This window comes from Varroa jacobsoni, unplaced genomic scaffold, assembly GCF_002532875.2.
Source record: "Varroa jacobsoni isolate VJ856 unplaced genomic scaffold, vjacob_1.0 scaffold_1489, whole genome shotgun sequence".
In the NCBI taxonomy this organism is placed as follows: Eukaryota; Metazoa; Arthropoda; class Arachnida; order Mesostigmata; family Varroidae; genus Varroa; species Varroa jacobsoni.
Genome location: NW_019214391.1, coordinates 187293 through 208359, shown reverse-complemented (window position 1 = coordinate 208359; position 21067 = coordinate 187293). Strand labels below are relative to the sequence as shown.

Sequence of the window (21067 nt, the reverse complement as noted above, 5' to 3'; positions counted from 1 at the left end):
CTTGCAACTAGCAATGCATCCATTCGCCTACTTTCGCCTGGTCTTCATCTGAGTGGGCACCTGGTGCAGTCCTAGACGCAAGGTCCTGTTCTTATCACCTAGCTCAGCAGCGTCTTTCTGAAAACTCGTCTGGAGAGACGGTGACAATTAACGCCTTATCGGGCTTTGGTTTTTGAGCAAAGCGTGGTGGATTGAGCGACATCTGAGTCCTGAACGAAGTCCATCGCCATGAGCGACGACCGGCATGAGCGAAGAGAGATAAGGAAACTGGGAGAAAATAAGCGGTAAGAGTACAACGAAAATGCAGCGAAATATGAAGACCGAAATGACATAAGCATCCGCAGTCGGCTTCATGTTGTAAACAGCGATTCGTAGAAACTGCCCTAAAAGACGTTCAAACAAGGTGTGACAGCCATCATAGCCCTGTCAATCGACCAACGCCTGGGCTTGAACGTAAAATGCAGAGATGTCCTGATGAAAAGTTTCGCTAATACAAGCACTTTTAGGCGTCCGAGAAAGAACATTATAGAATGTTCCCCTAATATATATATATATATATCGATTCTGATGGGCATGTAGACCCCGTCGGTGGAAGACGTGATACATTTCATTGAGCTATTTATCTACTGGCTGTCTTTAAATTCTAAGCTATCCCTAATATCCAGTCCAAAAGCACTTGTTTATAGCACTATACAGAATTGTTACAAAGTCGCATCATTAAGTTACATCATACTATACGCCTACTTTTAGTTATTTACGTTTGGCTAACAAGTTTATTTAGTAGAAAAAAATTTACGTTACTATGTTTTTTCCTGTGGTTTTGTTTCCTGTGAGTATCCTGTGGTTTTGTTCTGGCCAAATAGAATCTTTTGAAAGCAGCCAGACTAAACAGAGTGACGGCGCTGTAACGTTGTCAAATGAGTCTATGTGATGCGCGGTTCCGAAGGAGGCGCAAACTCCTCCGCCTTCAGACCACGTCCCTAGTTGTATCCTCGTGCCTAATGCGTAAGATATAATAACGGTAGCATAGTCCTTGTAATAGGCCGTTTTCAAGACGGGCGACACTCAAACCGAGTCTCAGACAAAAAAAACTCATGAAGGAGTCATGCATTATGCATTAAGACACGCGCCCCCATGCAATTTCTTTGGCACTTAGTGCCTCTGTTTACGCTGTGCCCTGTGGCCTCCGGCGCCATGTGTTACTAAGTGTGCTATTTCAAGTGGGTGAAACCGGAACAAAGGCTAGTTAGTCTCCGAAGACATTTTGCAGATGAGGAACTAGACGTCCATCTAGAGAACGAGGCGGTCTACAAACGTAGAAACGGAAACTATCTAATCTCTATCTATTTCTTATGTGTATGTAGCTTCTGTTAGGAGAATCATGATACAACGTTAGCCGTCGATAATGATGTAGCTTAAGCGCAGCACAAAAAATATAAATTTTTTTTTTGTCTCGGACCTGCCAAAAGATTTCTTGGACCTTGATCAGGCTATCCAGATTGATCGTCAAAAAACTTGGACGCTTAACGGGGCGTCTTTGGCTACTGCTCAAAATCGAAAAAAGAGAGACAGGCTAACGGCTATGCTCTAGCGCTGGCCTACTTTTCGTGTTGGCCCGTTCCTTGTGCGTGCAGGTCGTACACGTGCATTATAGACAGTGAGGATCTAAACCGCCACCTAAAAAAGTCGATTCCCGAAAGAATTTGTCAAGAATTACAGTCGTCTTCATTGTGGAAAACTCTCGCCTCGAACAAAGAGTTGATGTGTAGACGTCAACTTCATCCACAGGACGCAATTGTTGTATCGATTGTTTGTTATGTTTACAAGTTCGTACAAAGTTCATTCACTGGCTAAAAACAACTTAAAAAGCACATTCTTAAAAAAACTTCCATGTTATGATTAAATGCGTTGATTTGGTTTACAATAGTTTTAGACGTTTTCCACGCTCAGGTAAAGTCCAAAATAAGTAGATTTCATGAAGGCTACACACAAATAACGGTAGTGTTGACCTTTGCTTGAATATCTGTAACATGATTCGCCTTTTAAAACTGGTCCAAGACCGTTCGATACGACCGTTGCCTGTACAACAGTGATAAGTATAGTCGAGTCAAATAAGCATCGCTGGCAGGATCTTTGAAGGGCCGGTTCCGCATGGTCCTCTAAATGACGCACACCTGCTGCATGGCTGTCAACATGGACGAACCCCACCGGCTTTTTGTGCTGCGTTTGAGCTACGTCATTATCGACTGCCAGCGTCATATCGTGATTCTCTTGGCAAGGGCCACATGCCCTTGGGAAACAGATAGCAAATAGATGCCTTTCGCGGTTTTTCTTGCATTTGCGGACCGCCTTCGCCTTTCGCCTTAGCTAGTTCCATGTGTAGAATGTCTTCGGTGAGTAGCTAAGTTTTGTTCCGGCTTATCGCCGACAGCCACTTTAGATGCCGCACTCGATAGCGCATGACGCTGGAGACCACGAAGCACAGCGTAGCACAGGTGTTAAATGCCAAAGAAATAGTACTTAGTGTATGGGGGAACGCACGTCTTAATACATAATGCAGGGTTCCTTCGTGGCTCTGGTTGTTTATGGCACCGTTTGAGGCCGGCCTGGCAGCTGTCTGCCGCAAAGACGCACCACACTAAGCTACCATCATCCCATAATAGCCGCATACTAAAATACACAACTACAAACATAGCATGAGAGCGGGGAAACTTGCGTCTTCTTCAGAACTGCGCACGTACATGCACAGACTCATCTGATAACGTTACAACACATCAGTTTCTGATTTACGGGAACTAGCCGTCGTAGCAAATGATAAAGATATGGGGAAGACAGGGAAAAGCCTGTCTGAAAAATGTAATTCTACTTTTTTGTTGTTGCCGAAGCATGCCTTGCTTCCACTTTTTTGCAGTGGTTTCGCTTGATGTCTTCTGTGACGCAAGGCGCTTGATTCTGTCTGGTATGAATGTAAAATTCATGTGTTTCAAAAACTTATTTTCGTCTAGAACAACTACGAGAACAACCTAACCTACGAGACATTCCTGCGTGACAGAGGGTATAATAGAACAGAATTTGTTTCTTATTGGCTAAGTATGAATAACCAAAAGCAGATATACATTCTGATATTACTCAACGATGCCATTTTGAAGTCAACACCCAGCGAAATGTCCAATTGTGTGTAGCGCGGCATGTATTCCGATATTAGGAATACCTGGAAAATTGGAAAAATTTTATATATAAAAAGCTGAGTGAAGCGTACAATCTCTTCCATTGCCGGGGTCCACTTGCTTATTTGATCTATGTAGATATTACTTACCTAGAGCGCTTTATAAAGTGCTTGTTTTAGCAAAGCTTTCCATCAGGACTCTTCTGTCCTCCATCGGTGAGTCTTGTCCTGCTCGATTGATAAAGCTGTGCATGCGACACTTTGTTCGAATAGATTTTAGGATGTGCTTCCTGGCCTGCTAAAGCTGCTTATAATAATAGACTGACGGTAAGTATCCTGTGTGTTTCCTTTGGCTTTACTTTCGTTAACCTGCTGCTACGTTTTTTCCTTTAATTTTTGTCATAGCAGTGTCTAGGGAAATCTGGTAGAAGAGCCAGGACGCACTTGCTTAGAGACTAACAAAGTTTTAAGAACCCTCCAAGCTAATTAACGCACAGCACATTGCGATACATAATGTGTCTTGAGATATTTATGTCTCAAATAGTTACTGAAGCTCACAGGCTTGGCACGTTTAGTGCAAGTGAGAAGATCCAACATAAACTTCCCCTTTTGACGTAGTCACTTTCGCTCCTTCAATAAAACGATTTCCACTTGAGCATATCATCGTTCCAATTAAGATCTCGTCAATGAAAATTGATACTTGGTTTATCTTTGTTTAAGCTTAAATAGACAGGTTTTTCGCCGAATGAAAAATCGGCGTGTCTGAAGCTCCTAGGAGGCAATTTGTTTCCTGAGATCTGAAAAATTGAAATGTACTTCGCTTTACTCCTGTGTTATGTCTTTGATATTTTTAAGCAGAGTTGATAATAGCATTAGTGGGTTTGTAACCTTTAACCCACATACTAAAAATATCGGAAGTATTTATTGAAGTCTCTTTCTTTCATCTATTCATAGATCAGCCGTAACAAGATTAGAAAACACAAAAATTATGGGGTACACGATCTGTCTAACAAATCTTTACCATCCGCTAGGCGTCTGTTTGTGGCACAACCACGTAGCGAGTGAGTCCATCTATTGAGTTTTATCATAGAAAAAAAATTGCTTCGGGAGCACAATTTTCGATTTTAGCCGTTGTTGGAAAACTTGACGTGCGTCGAGCGCCACCTAGCGGAAGTTGAAATTTGTAAATGAAAATGTAATTTGTGGGATGACGGTAATGTCAACGGAGGCTCAGCGGGAAACGTGCATAGGGCCCATGCTGCATGTAGTTTTAGCTATTTTCAGAGATATATGCTTGAGTTTTGTTCCGACTATTAAAGAATATCTTGGAAGCTCTGCCCAACTTTATGTTTGCATATATCATTATAGAACTAGCTACCTTATGGTCACGCTAAATAAAATAGGTGCATCTTATGTATCCCCAACCTTTGACGCAGAATAGTATTGAACAGTACTAATGGAAGGTGAAGTAGCGTAGATGTCTAGGCATTTACGTTGAACATATGCGTCCGCTCTAAACTAAATATGAACCTCAGAGGAGGGGTTCTCACGCTCGTGCGGAAATATCATTTGCCTCAGGAAACGATGAAATTGTACTGATCGATCGTACTTATGAAGCTAATGCGTGTTTCCTAAAAATATGTTTGCGGTATCCTTGCAGATCGTATATATACTAGAGTAGGAAAGTAGGTGTGTGTTTAACTGTGTTTAAACCAGACCAGTTTCATGTTAAGAATTTCTCTATATTAAATTGCGCATTTCAAGGCCACACTTAAATGTCGGAGAGGATCTCTAAGAGGTGTTAATTAGAATTAATGGTCGTCCAATGTCTAAATATACTTGCCATATACGGGGCTATACGGGGTCATAGATCTCCGAAAACTTGGATAAGTTATCGCTACGTGATGGAAATGGTTTGGAAATACTATAAGATATGAACATTATAGATTATAATTTTTATGTCTTCATCAAAAATCTTCATTCAAAATCTTTGTAATGTTCAAAAAAACAAAATTTGCTACATCAATATAAAACAGCACCAAAATTCTACGTATAAGTAAAGGAATACTGCAGCTGAACTGAAAAAGCTAAATATTCTCAACTTATTGCATAAGATACGCTGAATAATACCCAACACGATCTACATATAAAGACTTTCCGCTCGAAATGACCATACCTCACATTGGCCCGAAAAATTGCTTCTTCATACAAAGAATAAATAATGAAGTAAATTTGTTTTCTTTCTGTTAGTAGATTCACTCACTGTTAGTAGCGGATCCCAACTGCATTTTAGGCTGAGCTTAACGAATCGTTTGTTTGAAGCTTCTGCGATGGCAAGATATATCGAAATAGGCTAGGTCTCTTTTGCAAGCAATGTTCCAAGCTGACTTATGTATATCATTTTTAATCATCCTTTATTCAACTTTCGGATTATCTATGTTGTAACTTTTCGAACGCATGATATCAGATTGCCCAGAGCATCAATCGGATTTGTAAAATACTTTTCACTTAAAAATGGAAAAATTTGAGGTAGGCTCTTGTGCAATAAGTCTTATGTTTGCCCTCTTTTCGACCAAACTTGTTAAGTATTCGTCTTCCCTTCGAAATATTCCGACAGATTGTCAGGGTCATTAAGAAGATTTCGAAAATACATATGACTTGAAATTGATATAATGAAAAATTGATTCAAGCTCTTCTGTATAAAAACCCCTTATTTTTTATATGAATATGTACGAGGAAAAAAAAATTAAGAAGTGAGTTGTGTCGCTACGTGTGAGTTTCGTCTCCTACCCCTTTCTGCGAAAAGATAGTTTCTCCCCAGCGCTTCCTACACTCCACTAGCTCGGTTCTAAAATTTCCCAGCCTTCATCTCGACATAATGCTAAAATAAAAATAACTCAAGGCACCTTGTCAAATCAATAGTCGACTTCAAACTTGCTCATCGTCACCCGCCATTGTAGTGGGTCTCGGAGAACTGCCGGGTGCAACCTTATGGGCCTCCAAGGATCTTCGTTCTATTTATTATATATTGAGTTTGTGAGCTGCGGCACCAGAAGATGCGCACGCGTATTTTTCACCTGCATAGAGGAAGCTCGGCAAGTCGATGCTGCATCGCCTTGTTCAAAGGATGATGATGTTGAGAGCTGCGTGTCTTGCTAGGCATTCTTGACGAAGCCTTTTCTTCTTTGCGTCCCTTCTTCTTTCGGCCCTATTTTGCCCCACGTTGGCCTCTCTTCGATAGGGGCACTTCCATCCCAACCACTACAACGATCGGTGCTCTTATTGCAATCTTGCCGAGCGAGCAAGGCTAGCGAAAAAAAAATAGTAAATGTATTCATATAAGGGCGTATAAGCTCTGCGGTCGACTGCAGCGGGCAACAGTAATAGCAGAGGTACCAGGCAACGGCACAGGACTTTATATGCTGTCTAGGTCCTGCAGAAGAACAGGGATTCTGAGTGAGGTTATAAAGAGCGAAACACAGGACGAGAAGGAGAACACAAACGGAAAAAGAAAATTAGGGAGAGAGGAAAAGGATTACACCGTTTCCTCACATTTTGCTCTTTTGCTATATAGGCGCGTCTGGAGAGGTACGCTATGCAGGTTTCAGTCAGTTTTGGTTGCCGTGATTTTCGTGTCGAAGTGCCGAAACGCGACAACAGCAACGAGTGCGTCGGCTCGTCACAAATACGATCGCTTCGGTATATGGCGCTGTTACATAAATGTACTAGTGGTTGCGGCAAACGGTACATGTTCTTACTTATTACGCAGCCCATTTGAACGTTGTTGCGCGTGACGACACTACTGCTGCTGCTTAAACTTTTTTCCGCCTCCTGGAGACGTGCTGTGTGTGACATTATTTGGAAGGCAAACCTGGTGGCATTTGAGTACTTGCGCCCTTGCCACCGTTGGCTCGAGAGTTCTTAAAATGCTTGTCAACACAGACAAACTGATATATTGGTTCAAGTGTTCCCTACCGGTTTGTTATTGGATTTTATACAAACAACAGAAGAGTGCAGAAAGACAGGAGAATAGCGCCATTGTAGATCGAGCTTATACTTCTGAAACCCTACTACTGGCGTTTAAGCAAAAAGCTCTACGTAATCTATATTCTGTAAGTTGAAATATTACAACTAACACAATTCTGTACAATATAACGAACGAGAGCCAGACTTCTATGGTTTTTGTGGTCGCCATTACTGCTAGAATCGTTGCAGTGAATCATGATTTCCTGTCACCCTATCTCAGACAGTCCTACTATTATATATTCTTTGAGCCGAGCCTTACATATATCAATGTAAACGTCATAAGCTCTCGGTAGCGATCATGTGGATGAAGCAACCTATATCATTAAGGTTACGGTCCTTTTGTGCCGCCCTTGGCTTCGCCATGTTGGCGAGCCAAAGTTCGTTGGCCTAAGTCGAACGATTTCGGGAACTTCTGCTCGTCGGTCATGCTTACTTATTTTATCATGATTTTAGGTAATCCTGTTGGATAGAATGTTTTACTACTCCGGCTGCCGACACCAACTCGGCTAATATAGTATAGTATGGTTGTACATGATTAAGGACATCCTTCAGAGTGTATGGGAATCAGCGGCGTAGAGTAATTGTATTTCAAGGGATGCTGGGTTGGCGTTCGAAAAAAAAATAGCCGTAAAAGCTGTGATGACTTTATTACTGATATGACGTTTGGTACTAAGAAAATATGATCCGCGAAATGCGTGACAATGACGTTATACATACACATAGTCGGGGCTGACAAAACGTGTTCATACTACCGATGGGTGTGTTGATATGAATGCAGATAGAGCGCTTCTATGGACCTTTTACATAGACTGTACAATATACCAACGGCGAAGGAAGAAGTGATTGAAGGTGATTATTTCCAACAAAATGGCGGAGCTAAAGTTCTTTGGGAGACCTGCTTAAACGACGCAGGCAAGCGAACGAAAGTCTAAGCACAGACAGCGAGCGCATTCCGCTATTACGAGAGCTGACGCAGAAATATTGAACATCGTTTTCGCATGCCTGGTGACGGAAGCGACTGTTAGTAAATAGAAATGTTTCGCAGTGTATGTAGAACACCTCGTCGATGGAAGCTAGCCAGGTCTCATTAAGGTTCGCGATTCGTCGATTTTTCTACTCTGCACCTTCGCCCTGTAGGGGCGTACTGTCAAACATCTACACTTTACTAAATAGGATAGCTTTCTTTATTCACGTAAATTGTGTAGCGGTTCTTCGTATGTTTCTATCATCCTGCCGTTGGGCAGTTGATGATCTGTTGTCTTCCACAGTTCTTCCTAATCGTCAAGTCTATCGAAGCAACCGTATCCATAACGATACAAGAATATCGTAATGGACAGCGAAAGTGAACATTGGCTAATCTTCGTCTGACAGATTTGATATAGAAAATCCGCTGTTACTATACGGAGGATTCTGATCCTGAGAAAGGATAGCGAAAGGAATTGCTTCCCGTACGCTCCGTTGATAACAAACTGCTTCGAGAGAGATACATTGTTCATTTAACGACATGGTGTTGCTGGCCGAATATGTATGTGTAGTTCATAGGAACGATACTATTTCTGCTCGTTCAGGCACTCTAACCTATGCTATAGCGTTTTTTCATCCTATTTGACCCTCTCGCACCGCTTAAGGCAACGTCGACCAGCCGGTCGTAGCCCGCGTTGGAAATAGCTTTTTGTTTAGTCAAATTTGCTGTTGTAGTCAATGGCCTTTGACGCGTTTTGCCAGTTGTTCGGTACTGTTGTTAGCAGTGTAATTGAGCACTCATTGTCCATGATTGTTGAAAGCCTGTTGAATTTGAAAAATCGAATTTTACAACTATTGAAATTTTTTGATACCTGTACTGTTTCAAAATTGAATAGACGTCTATCGGTATGGGTATGGGAAGGTAATGCGCCTGAAAGCAAGCGGTAGGGTGCATCGCTGCGTTATGCATCCAAAACGTTTGCGTGTATTTGGAAGCATGCAAAGAAATGTGTGTACATTTACCTGGCCTTATGCTGCTTATCCTGATAGGAATTAAACTCGTCATAAATCGACAATATTTCATAATGTACATGGTTTTCAGCAAAAAAAAAAAAGACAAAAGTGTTTAAAGATATTATATTCTTGCGCAGGCATTTCAACAAGGCGAACGGGAACGTTAGTTGAAAGAAATGAATACATGAAACCTCGTTGATCCATACTTTACTCGAAATAAACTTTCTGCACTCACTTTTGAGCCTATTTCTGTGTGTGGAGATACAAAAAAGAGATCTCACATAAAGGCAATTTCCTTGTAAGAACGAATTTCTATTTGCTACAATTCAGTATCCCGGAAAATATTCACTAGTTAATGAAGTGAGTATAACTAACTTGAGCTTGACTAACATCTCGTGCGTATTGCAGGCTGCGCCTGCTGGTTTCGAGGCGGACAAAAAACTATGGTAAGGCTCAGAGAACCACTAAGGCAACCAAAATCACTGCTCACTAAAGCTAACAACAGGGTCCCAGGCTAGTTTTCAAAGACAAGCAACAGCTTTCAAGTAACTCTGAGGAAGTCATATTTTAAGCCCTGCAACCCATCGAGCTAAGCCCTCCTAATGCCAACGCTGAGGGGTTTTGGCACAAGGAAGGACAGCCGGGAGAAATGTTGCAAAGAAAAAAACTTTCTTGCGAAAGGGACAAAGACAGGGAGGAACTAAGAACGAGCTACAGTAAACGGGATAGCAACAAAATAATTTCCTAATTTTCAGCCGAACAGTTATCAGGCAATATTTAAACAGTTTCATGAGTTCGTAAGACCTTATGTTGGGTGGTTATCCCGAACAGAATCCTCCACACGAATTAACGAACCTAATCTTACTTAGCTATAATGGTATATATTAGTTTTCATTAGGTCTGATGGCACGTCCGCCGACAGCGTAGTGAATAACGTGCTTGCCTTCTAAACTTAGGAGACACGCTCTTGGAATCCGAGCGTGGGCACACTTACTTTCGAGCTGGAAAAAACCAGTTGTCTGATGGGGTGCCTACTAGCGGTGCCGGACGTAAAACTGCTTCTGCCCGAGGGGAAACTCCTAACGGGGGCATGGATGAAGTGTATCTACGAATGCAGAAATCGAAAGGGAGTCCGATAGCTTGTCTTGCGTGAGGAGCTAGTGTATATCCCCTATATTCTTCTGTAAATGAGACGAAGTCCATTGGTATGCTATGTATGTTGCGGAAGACTGCAGTAGACGTGAGTCTTGCTGCTACTGCTGCGCCGGCCCTTGCTGCTTTTGCCGCGTATTAATGCCGCGTACATGTGACAGCATTCGTGGTCGTCTGCCGTAAAAGTGCGAGTTAGAAAAAAACGCATCCCCAACCCCAGCAGTAACAGTTAGCGGCAGTATTGTGGAAATGAAATGCTAAAGGCTTCGTTATGTTTCTTAAACGTTTGATCCGGTCTCCATCGGTTCAAAGGCGACGACGACGTCGTAGGATAGCCAACGACGTCGCCGAGTCTCACCATTCTCCAAACCATCTCACCAAACGCATTAATAGCTAAGCTTTTCAAATCCTCTTTGGTGAAATCTCCTCCAGTAGCTTGCTGTCACTGTCGACAGTATGTTGGCTGAAGGCTTAACGAAAAGGCCTACTGGGCCCGTTGCTGCTTAAGCTAACCTGGCCTTGCGTAACTCTCCGAGGCTACTGACGCACTTGCATAAGCTGTTCGCCTCCCGGCTCCATTTAAACGGGTTAGCACTGAGCAGGGTTCACCCCTCCTCTATTCGGGACCAATTCGAACGGCGATAGCGACCTTGCAGGCTTTAAGCGAAAGCTAGTCTCTGCCTCTTGCGTCTTACACTAACGTGAACGAATCGCCGTCGTGAAAGAAATGACAGCGTGCACCATACGTAGAATAAGTGTCTTTTCCGGTGTATATGGTAGTTGTGGGCCAAAGCCGGCAGTAGCTATCGATCAACCTCTTTTTAGTGTAAGTTATTTTTAAATGTTGCGCATCTTAATGACATAACGCACGCGTTCGCACCAGGCAGGTGAAACGGTGTACATGATAGAAAGCGCCGGAGTCGTAATCACGATCCTCTACCTGTCGAATACCAGCCACCAATGCTAACATACATACAAACAGCTAACACCTGGTGCATACCTGTTGAGAGATTTACTTCCATGTCGAATCGTACTGCGTGCCCCGCTAGAGGCACAGAAAAAACATGGAAACGCTGTTTCACTGGAAAGGGACTAAACATGAACGACGCAATCTGTTTCCTTTTTTTTTTTGCTTGCAGAGAGTACACGGTGACGCATTATCTAGATGTTTGCAAGTATGTATAAAGGGAGAGTACGACTGGTTGATTTATGGCGGGCGTTTTAAACGGGGGTAGGTGATGACCACGATCTATGAGAGGGGTCTGGTAGCTCTACCGAGCAGCGTGTGGATTGTGAGGAGTCGATTAGCAGTTACTCGAATTAGAGTAGAAGGATTTGAGTAGTTAAGAAAGCCAACTATACGAAGTCTTTCCAGCAGTCAGCTGGCAGTACTTCACGGCTAGCAAACGCATACAGGTACATATAGCTCGCCATAGAAGAGCTTCCAAACCTCGCTTGTCCATAAGCTGATTAGAAACGATATGTAAGCTGTTTAACGCTATAAGGACGCATGGCTTTATCACGTTAGATTAACAGACAAGTAGGTCTTATTAGCTCTGCTGAAAAGGTTTAGTCTTTTACTTGCAATTTTTTTCTAAATATATTGCTCACGTGTCACCATACTGACCGAAATATTGATAAAATGTTACAAATCAAATGAGCCTTTAAATAGAATATCAGTGCATGGGAGATGCTCTCCTAAATCGCTTGCAGCTTCTAAATTTGCACGTGTTTTTTATTGTGTTTTGCAGCCAGCGAAAAAAAACTGCTGGCTGGGACGTATTTCAGGACCCCCCACCACCTGAAGAGGACGACACGATCAACCCTCAATGGATCGATGTTTCTCTAAAGATCACGAAAGTCATTGTCTATTTCATCACAGCCTTAATCGTCCTTAGCAGTTCAATTGCAGCGAAAGGTAACCAGTTGTGGGAAAATCTGATCCTATAGCGTCTTTCTTGGCACTGTGTTATTATTCAACATGGGGAACGTTTGTCGTTCAACTGTGTATGGAACGTTGTCTGCCTTTCTCGTAAACTAAAAAAAAAACACGTATTCTAATAATATTACGTATTTGAACCACGACCAGACCCAGACAGAAAGCGCATGCATTATGTGCATACATTACAAGGGTGATGTCGTAAGTGTAATGTACGAAAATGATCTTAAATGTCGTATTTCCAATTTGTATTCCGTTATCAATCTGCTTGTTTGCGTCCAGACACGGTGCGCGTCATTGCATGTTTATCCTTTACTACTCATCTATGCATTAAACTGTCAATATAACTATATCTACGATCGGCTGCTCCTTTTCCCAATGGTTCAATAAACTCGTACATCCTGTCACTGTTCTTCTACCACCCTACGTGTGCCCCAATGACGTTTTCCCACTTGTGTGTCTTACCGTTCAGCTGTTCCCATCGCTGTCTGTCTGAGGCTGGTGTCATTCTTTATAAAGCAATGCCGGTTGTAGCACGAACAGAAGATGGCACGTGGCCAAATGAGTTTTCAAATTTTGCCGCGACAAGCGAGTAAGATAGGTACCATTTTTAAGAGAAAGCAACATCGCAATGCGTGGCATTGCCTCAGCCGGCTAAGATCAATAGCGGTGAACCTTAGCCTCTCCAAGGGACTTTTCTCAATATCTGTGTGTTAAGTAAGATGAGATACCAGCTAGGTAACACTGGCTGTTGATGTAGATGTAAGAGACAGAGAGAGAACGGGAGTAGCGGTCTTAAATGCGATGCCTAGCAAGGCGCACATTGATCCAATACCCAATACGACATTACAAAAAGCAGCTGAATAGAAGAAGAAAAAGATAAGTTCAAAAACACGCCAGTCGAACACGCAAGTTACATAGTCGTCGTTTGAGTTTTCAAAAGAATCTGAATTGTCTGACGAAAGCGGAAACGCAGGCTCCAGAAAATGAGTTACAATTGAGACTTACGGAGTCGGTACCATCGTTGCTATCGTTAAAGTCTAGCCGCAGCGAGCATATGAGGTAGATAGCAATAGAAGAAATGGCCGAAGAAGGCACAGTTTCCCTGGGCGCTGTCCCAAGCCGGCCTCGTTGGAGGTAGAGGGCAGATTGCGCTCTGTCACAGATATAGAACACTTGTCGTCCAACGAACGCCGGCCTGAAGTAGTGATCCTCTGAAAAAATTAACCCCTCTTGCCGAAGCGTACTGATAGGACAAAATGGGTTGGTCACAAATACGCTAAGTGTAACCACGGTAAAATGAATACTAATACATAGGTCCACCGCATGGCTCAACGGCGTCGCAATATCACAGTCTCTCCAATGGATAATCGATCTTGCGATTTAATTTTTACGATATAGAATAAAAGTTTTAGAGAGGGAAATGCTTTAAAAATGGCTACACTGATAGCTACGCTAAGGAAAAGATTTCAATCAATGCATTCGGTGTACAGAGACGAATGGTAATATATTAATTGGTGGGGAATAGTGTTAGCCGGAAGTCAACCTCGAGCACACAAAAATCTATCAGTTACCGATTTATGCAGAATCAATTATTTTAAATAACATATCTCAGCTTTTTTTGCTCGTTTATTTTATACCTTGTGTGGAAAAGGAGTTAAGTATATATGCTGCCGTTGTATCAGCTGATGCTTGTTATCATCAAAGTATATCTTACATGCCCGGGTGAACATATTCGTGAAGTTAGCTACTATGTGCTCTCAATGTACCTTGTCCATAACTAATCCATTTAAATCCTTACGATGAAATTGCATCATGTGTTACTATAAAATTTACCGAATATCGCCTGAAGCCGGGCTGTCAGATCTCATCCATGTCATCAATTTCATCCACTGGATTCAAATTATTACCGAATTTTTGCCCGCCTTATTTTTTTGCCCTTTTTACTGATATTTCATATACTTCGTAATTATCATATACGATTGAGGTTCTATTTCAAGTATTGCGTTATTCAATATCTTTCTGTTACGTCCAAAAACAGTTACGACCTTTCGAAAACACTGTATAAAAATATTGTAGATGCAGTTAGGCAGACGTTTATGCTCGCAAGGCCACCTTACGATGCATCTATGTTTTTCTTTTCGGCTCCACTCGTCAGTGGGGTTCCGGCCAGTCTCACTAAACAACATTTCATAGATTAGAATCAGCCCTGCAGGTTTCGATATCATACTTACCTCTTCTACATTTCAGCCTTTGGCCGGTAGTTTTCTATGCCCCGTGGCCTGAAGCCATCAAAATTACTATTGATCTAGATAGATCTTTCTGTTAAGCTAGTTTGTTTTAGATGACATCCTGCAAGGCGTTTGCGGGTCATGTTGTTCCCCCTTTTTTCGCGGATTCTCCGAGTATCCTTGAGCTCACAATGAGGTTGATTTAGATTACACTGATGACAAGCGAGTCCGTCACTTGCCACCCTCTAATGGTTACTGCAAAAAAGCTGCAGCATTCCCACTGCCGCCGTACATGAATCAGCTAACCCGAATCAACAGAGATTTTCTGTAAACATTAGATAGGATTGTGGCACTTCATTAGTTATAAACTGAGGTCACTCACCCTGAAACACAGTCAAGCTATTCAATTATGTTCAATGACGAGAACGATCTATTGTGTAAACATGTCGGTGCAGAATCGGGTTCATAGTGAAAAATGATCTCTCCTATAGGGTCCAGCACCATTAAGCTTAACGCCATCAACCGAGTAGCAATATCCCCTACGTGACCCTAACAGTGCTGAAATTCGTAATCAGCACAAATCCAGGTACAATGCACATAACTTTTAAAGCCACAGTAAAATATCTGAACTTCCATATGAATTAAGTACTACCTCCGCTTACATAAATACTGTCCTATCTTCGATGGCTTTACTCATTTTCTGGATATTGCCTACGTATACACATTTACGCAGCAACCCTTTTTTGCTTTCCGATTGGTAGCATTACGACATAGACACTCCCATCAAGTAACGTCTGTATCCTTAACCTTAGCAATCGTCGCGAACTGTTGACCGTAAGGACAAAACTAGCTTCAACTACCACTGCCCCATTGAAGAAGGCGGGAAAGTTAGTATGTCCAGTACAAATCGTAGCACGATACAACAGCCTGTCAACATACTATTGTGGTTCCTATGTACCTTATTTGTTGGTTTGTTCGGGCCGAGGGATTCTGTCGTCGCATCGATATCTCGTATATCAGTATAACGGTCCGCGGACCTACGCTGGCCTGTATCCGGGTGTTTGTGACCTGGATCCCGGCTATTCTAGCGTCGATTCCCGTTACGGCAAATGAATAGTGATGCTCATGGGGTCTTCTGTCGATACTTCCGTAGCTCTACTTTATTCGCCTTTACTGACACATGCCAGGGTGGTAGAGGTTATATTTAAACCGAGCAATGCAATTGCCGGACGCCTGGGCAGCAATTTGCCTTTTGATCGACGACGCCTTTCCACTTTATTTCCGGTTGTTGATTGTGCTATTATAAGCATGGCTCTTCTTCTGGCCCGGTTTAAGGAGGGACAGGATTTCAGGTCTGTGGATTCCTTCATAATGCAATGTGACTGAGTTGGCTTCCCGTGTCTGTCGAGGCTCGGTCGACGCGATGACAGAAGAGCACACGGCAACTGGCTGATATTCTTTCCTAGCAATGTCGATCTTCACCTAACGTTGCTTGACCATGCTATTCTATCCTTGCAAAAAGGATATCAGTCATTTCTTACTCTGTCACAGAAAGTAGCAACGTATGTAAAGCTCAGTTAGAAACGAGTTGTCCAGTAGGTCCACATAATCGGATAATATTGTTCTTACCATCTTAGTCCTTGTAATTTTTTTCATTTTATACAGGTTGGTTAAAAACTCAGTCGCACTTATCATGTACATAATAGGCTACTTTAAAATGATCATACAAGTTTTCTGTAAGACTCAAGAAAGTTGGAATTAGCAACCCTTTCCCAGACGAATTTAAAATAGGACTGCCACTTTTGGGGCTTGTCGTAAATACACGTGGCAAATTGGACTTGCTTAAGTAGTCCCCTACATATACGCTACATATCGCATTCCATATTCAGCCAGCATCGGATGAAATTGTAGTAGCTTATTTATAATATAAATGACACCAAGTCATATAATTAGCTTCCTAACAAAGGTTGCACAAGTGTGTGCTTATGAACGCCTAAAACAAATGGCGGGAATCTTACGGACAGAAATTGCCCAGGCCTTCAGGCCTAGTTCTCTTCTTGCAGCATTATACGATCGTTCAGTAGGAGGAACCACAGCACTATCACGTCAGTTATTTGGGCCGTGTGTATTATTGATTTCTGTATCAGATCTTCCTATGAAGGTACCCGTTATAGATGCAAATTATCCTTAGTTTACCATCTGTTTAGAGTTATGTTGTAGTAGGTTGCGTTGATAGAAATCTATGCGTAGTATATATTAACTCTGGCCTGCCAGCCGGGTTTCCCGGGGTGTGGTTACTTTTGATTTTTGCATAATAATAATAATAATAATAATAAAGATTATAATTATAACCTAAATGCGTACGTACTCTTATTAACAAATACGATTGTCTGTTTTTACTCGTACAGGCACGCTACTCTTCATCACTTCACATGTGGGTCAGAAGGCTGTGTCGGTTTGTCGTCAGGGGCTCCCGGTCGAACGCGACAAGGATTATGAAGCAGCGATTCCATCTGTGGAACGTGTGGCCTGGGTGTGGTCCCTCTTCCTCGTCCTTATCATGCCCGAACTCTTCACACTATTTCGGGCCGGCAGGGTCTGCTTTTTCAAGAGTTACCGCCCGCCAAGTAAACCTACGTTTATTATGGTAAATGTTCTACCACGTTAGCTAATGGGAGCATTATATGGTATAAATGAAGTACGTAATAGCGTTTTTAATGTTCAGCCCTGAAAGGGGAATCGATATATAGAATCGGTTGCATTCGTCTGCTTCCGAGTCCTTTCTTCGGTTTCGTGCGACGTGCCCTCTTTCTTACCTTTATTGACCTCCAGACCATGACGATGTAAGAAATCGATCACTTCGAACGATTTAAAGACCTGAGTTATTCTATGAATGGCAATTCCTTCTTATCATTGCTGGGCCTCAGTCACCGTAAATTCCGACATACGCAGATGCTTGCAGTAAATCGTCGGCAGTATTAGTGCAAGCTAAATCGATTACCGGCAAAGAGCATCAGGGGAGTGCATTCAGGTAGCGTGCAAGGAAGCAGGCTCATTTCCGCGTTGGGTGATATTCCTTTATGCAAGTTCTGAGCTGCACGCAGAAAGATCTGCCATTATAGACGGGAAAATATGCAGAAAGACGCTAGATGCTACGGTAAAAAAGACTCAAGGAGACTGCTATTAAGGGTGCAATAGCAACAATACTAGTCGTTGGTACCAGAATCTTACCTGTCCTTCAATATTACCTTTTCAATGCTGGTTTTTATCATCACAACACCTGTCGCCTTCAACTAGTCCAACGTCATCGACATTTGCCCGTTGAAGGAAGCTTTTTTTTTTTTTGTTGTTCGTTGTCCGAGCCACGCTGTGGTGCCTGCTCTATATTTCCGTGATCATAAATCTGTTTCTGAGCTCGAAGGCATAATATAGTTTTGGGAAAAAAAAAAAAAAAAAAGCGCTGTTTTCTATGCTTTGCGAAAGTAAGCCGAACGTAAGAGGCTAAAAATAACCATAGGATTCTGATTTGGGACGCCTTCTAAAGCCTTGCATGATATCATTGGAAAATGGGCACAGCTATACTAGAATCCGGCCGTTCTACGCTTGTACGTATTTAAGCTAACATATGTGTAGATGCAGGCTTGCCGTGCGGATCGAATTAAAGCGATCGGTAACACAACTGTGACCGTTGGCTGTTCGTATTAAATCATACGTTGACCTATCTAGCATGAGAAAGATATGAAGTTTGATATTTAAGTTTTTGCATGGAAACGCTACTAGTGGTAACTATGAACTATGTTACAGAAGTGGTTCTATCTTATAATGTCCTTCGTAAATACTGCGAGACGCTATACGTGTGCACTAAATGTAAAAGCATGCTTAATTATCAAAATAATGGGGGCTAATAGTCGTCTAATGTAATGTCTAGAGGCAATTTTGGACGTGAAACTCGAGGCATATACTTGATGTGGGATTAACATATTTGCATTATATATGTGTGATAGCTAACATTGTTTTATGGACGCTGTTTATTCGGAATTATCTAGTTGGCTTTTTTTTTTCGAAAAAACTAGTTGGACCGTGACTGCACCTGCACCAACAACGCATGCAGTTACTCCGTATTCGTTGACCGCTCCTAACTTACAGATGTTTATGTGTCCTGTAAAAATAATTGAATAGAATATGCCCCACTTTACTGGCAACACCATAATCCTATAACTGTAGAACTTCCGTGGATTCTGGACAAAATACTGTGATAGGTAATTTTTGTATCCATCCATCCATCGAAACAAAATTGACACTGTTAAGTAAGTTCTACAAAGACAGAAACAGATGATTGTCTGATGGTGTAAGATACGGGCTACATGGCGAATACCGTAAAATTTTCCATCTAAGTTCTTCCAATTTTCGCGGAGTAGCGTAAGATGTATGTGATATGGCATTGTCATGGTGGGGGGCAACTCCTAGCGCACGACTGCTTTCCAGTGCGATCGTATGTATACGTAGCATCATCTTTGGTGGCGTCAGTCTAGGCTTTGCCACAGGCTGTGGAGCATATTTCTTAGACTTTGTTTCTCGCCCGTGATTAACTGCGGTAAAAATGACTCGATTCTGTTGGGATTTCACTAAAATTTCGTGGACCGAAAAGCGATGAAAAGCAGGGAAGCTTTTACTCCAATTAATTTGGCATTCGAGCATCGAGCTTTTTTCTTGCAGCCGGCTTTCTTCAAATAGTATATGTTTAATTCCTTGACGATAAAATTGGACCCGCTTAACTGTTGCAATGTTTTCATCAGCTGGTTTCGTAATTGGTCGACCCTTATCTCGAGAAGCCTCTTCACATCGAGATCACGAGCAAGAGAGCAACAGAACCATCTTTAAGCCGTTTCCGTCGACGATGCATGTTTTATGGGCCTGGACAGTGTCTGTGCCTTGAATGTACTAAAACATAGAGAATGTTTGCAATATAAGTGTGAATGAAGACAGTTCAGCACATCCACTACTGTTAAATATCAGCTTATAGATAATACTAATGGCGACACGGCACAGCTAACGTTGGCTGACGTAGCTGGAAAACCGTCCATAATTTTCCGCTAACGGAATATCTTCATCCCTCTAGACGACAACAACAACAGCGATGCTCTCGACATCCTAACCTATATACAGTTTTTATTTTACACACTTTGGATGACACACACAAATGAGGACTTTGGGGTTTTGCTTTGAAGACTCTATTTAAAAACAACCTACAGATTCAAAGAAATTCTTTTGCATGTGTTGGAAGTGTCATTCCCGAATACACTCATCAATCACCACGGTTGCAGCCTCAGTTTGTGATATAAACCAGTCTCTAGTCATCCTCAGTATACTCCTTTTTAATACACAAACAACTTTAATAACAATCGTGTGTCAAGCGATATTGGTGGGTGTCAATTCGTTGAAGTCTTATTTAAATACGTTATATACAAAAAAATTACATTTTAACTGAGCTGATAACTAGCCAAACGTCCTAAAAATGGTAAAAAAAATTATTCAAAAGGACTAACTTCTGGAACTTACCTGAACATGTAATATTTTCAGAATGGCCATTAATTAATCCATGAAACATTTAGATGTATCAAAAATGCTTAATAAATCAGGCTTTCTTCTAAAGCTAAGAACAGCAATTGCATGTCCGTCAAAGTACGTTAGCTACCCCATACCTGGGTATAATGTTTGGCTTTTTTTTTTTATTGATTTTACAACGAATCAAGTTGGATACCGCAAGGCTAGACAATAGGCGAAACAAAACGTTTTGATCAACGTTCAACGAGAGAAAACCTATTTTAAATTGGCCTCGCTTTGCGCCGTCTTGGTTACAGCGAAAATTCCATTATATTGAAATAACTTATTTAAATCGCATTGAAATTTACAGTGTAACCTTTTCTGAGTACCCGATAGCGTAACACTGTTAGTTGCGTTTGTTAGTCGTTCTCTCGTAAGGTATACGCTTTGCTTGTTCAGTGATGACTTTGAGCAAAAGTAGCTGATTTGGTCGGTTTCGTAGGTGTTGATTGAATGAATGCCAAATCCTAGGTTCCAAATGGCGATAGTTGGTATTCTGGGCTAAACAAACTTCAAAAATATGTGCCGTATTACTCGGCATACAAGTGGGTTCAGCTGATTACATTTAATACAGTAAAAATATGCCGGTTTTTTCTAACAAAGCGTGTGGGTATCCCCTCGCAAGCGCCGGCATCAGCGTCGTGGAAACTGCTGCAAGACGTCCAGGCTGTGCCAAGTGTTGGGGTAGGAAGTTTCATTTTTTGAAAAAAAGTCTACCATTTTTAGCTGTGTATTTCAGAGCTGGCAAAACTGCATCGACGTTGCAGATCTCACGAGCAATATGCGGCAACCTTTTTCTCTTATATAAATAAAAAAAAACGTTTACCTTCTTTATGTACCGTCTTTCCTTGAATACAGCCCTTCGATAACGACTCGGATGCATACAAACTCGACTTAGTTAATAACTAAGTCTATCTTTTATATGACTTTTAAATAACTAATAAGACTAATCAACTTTCAGTCACTTATAGC

General features: G+C 41.8%; 1 protein-coding gene across 1 annotated transcript in view; it reads left to right on the top strand.

The window, feature by feature from the left end:
• The window catches only part of kkv (hyaluronan synthase-like protein kkv), a 133098-nt gene that overhangs the window by 6101 nt on the left and 105930 nt on the right, over positions 1 to 21067 (top strand). The window contains exons 2-3 of the mRNA XM_022850806.2: positions 12073 to 12239; positions 16900 to 17138. Coding sequence (XP_022706541.1) covers positions 12073 to 12239; positions 16900 to 17138 — 406 coding nt within the window. The remainder of the gene's footprint in view (positions 1 to 12072; positions 12240 to 16899; positions 17139 to 21067) is intronic.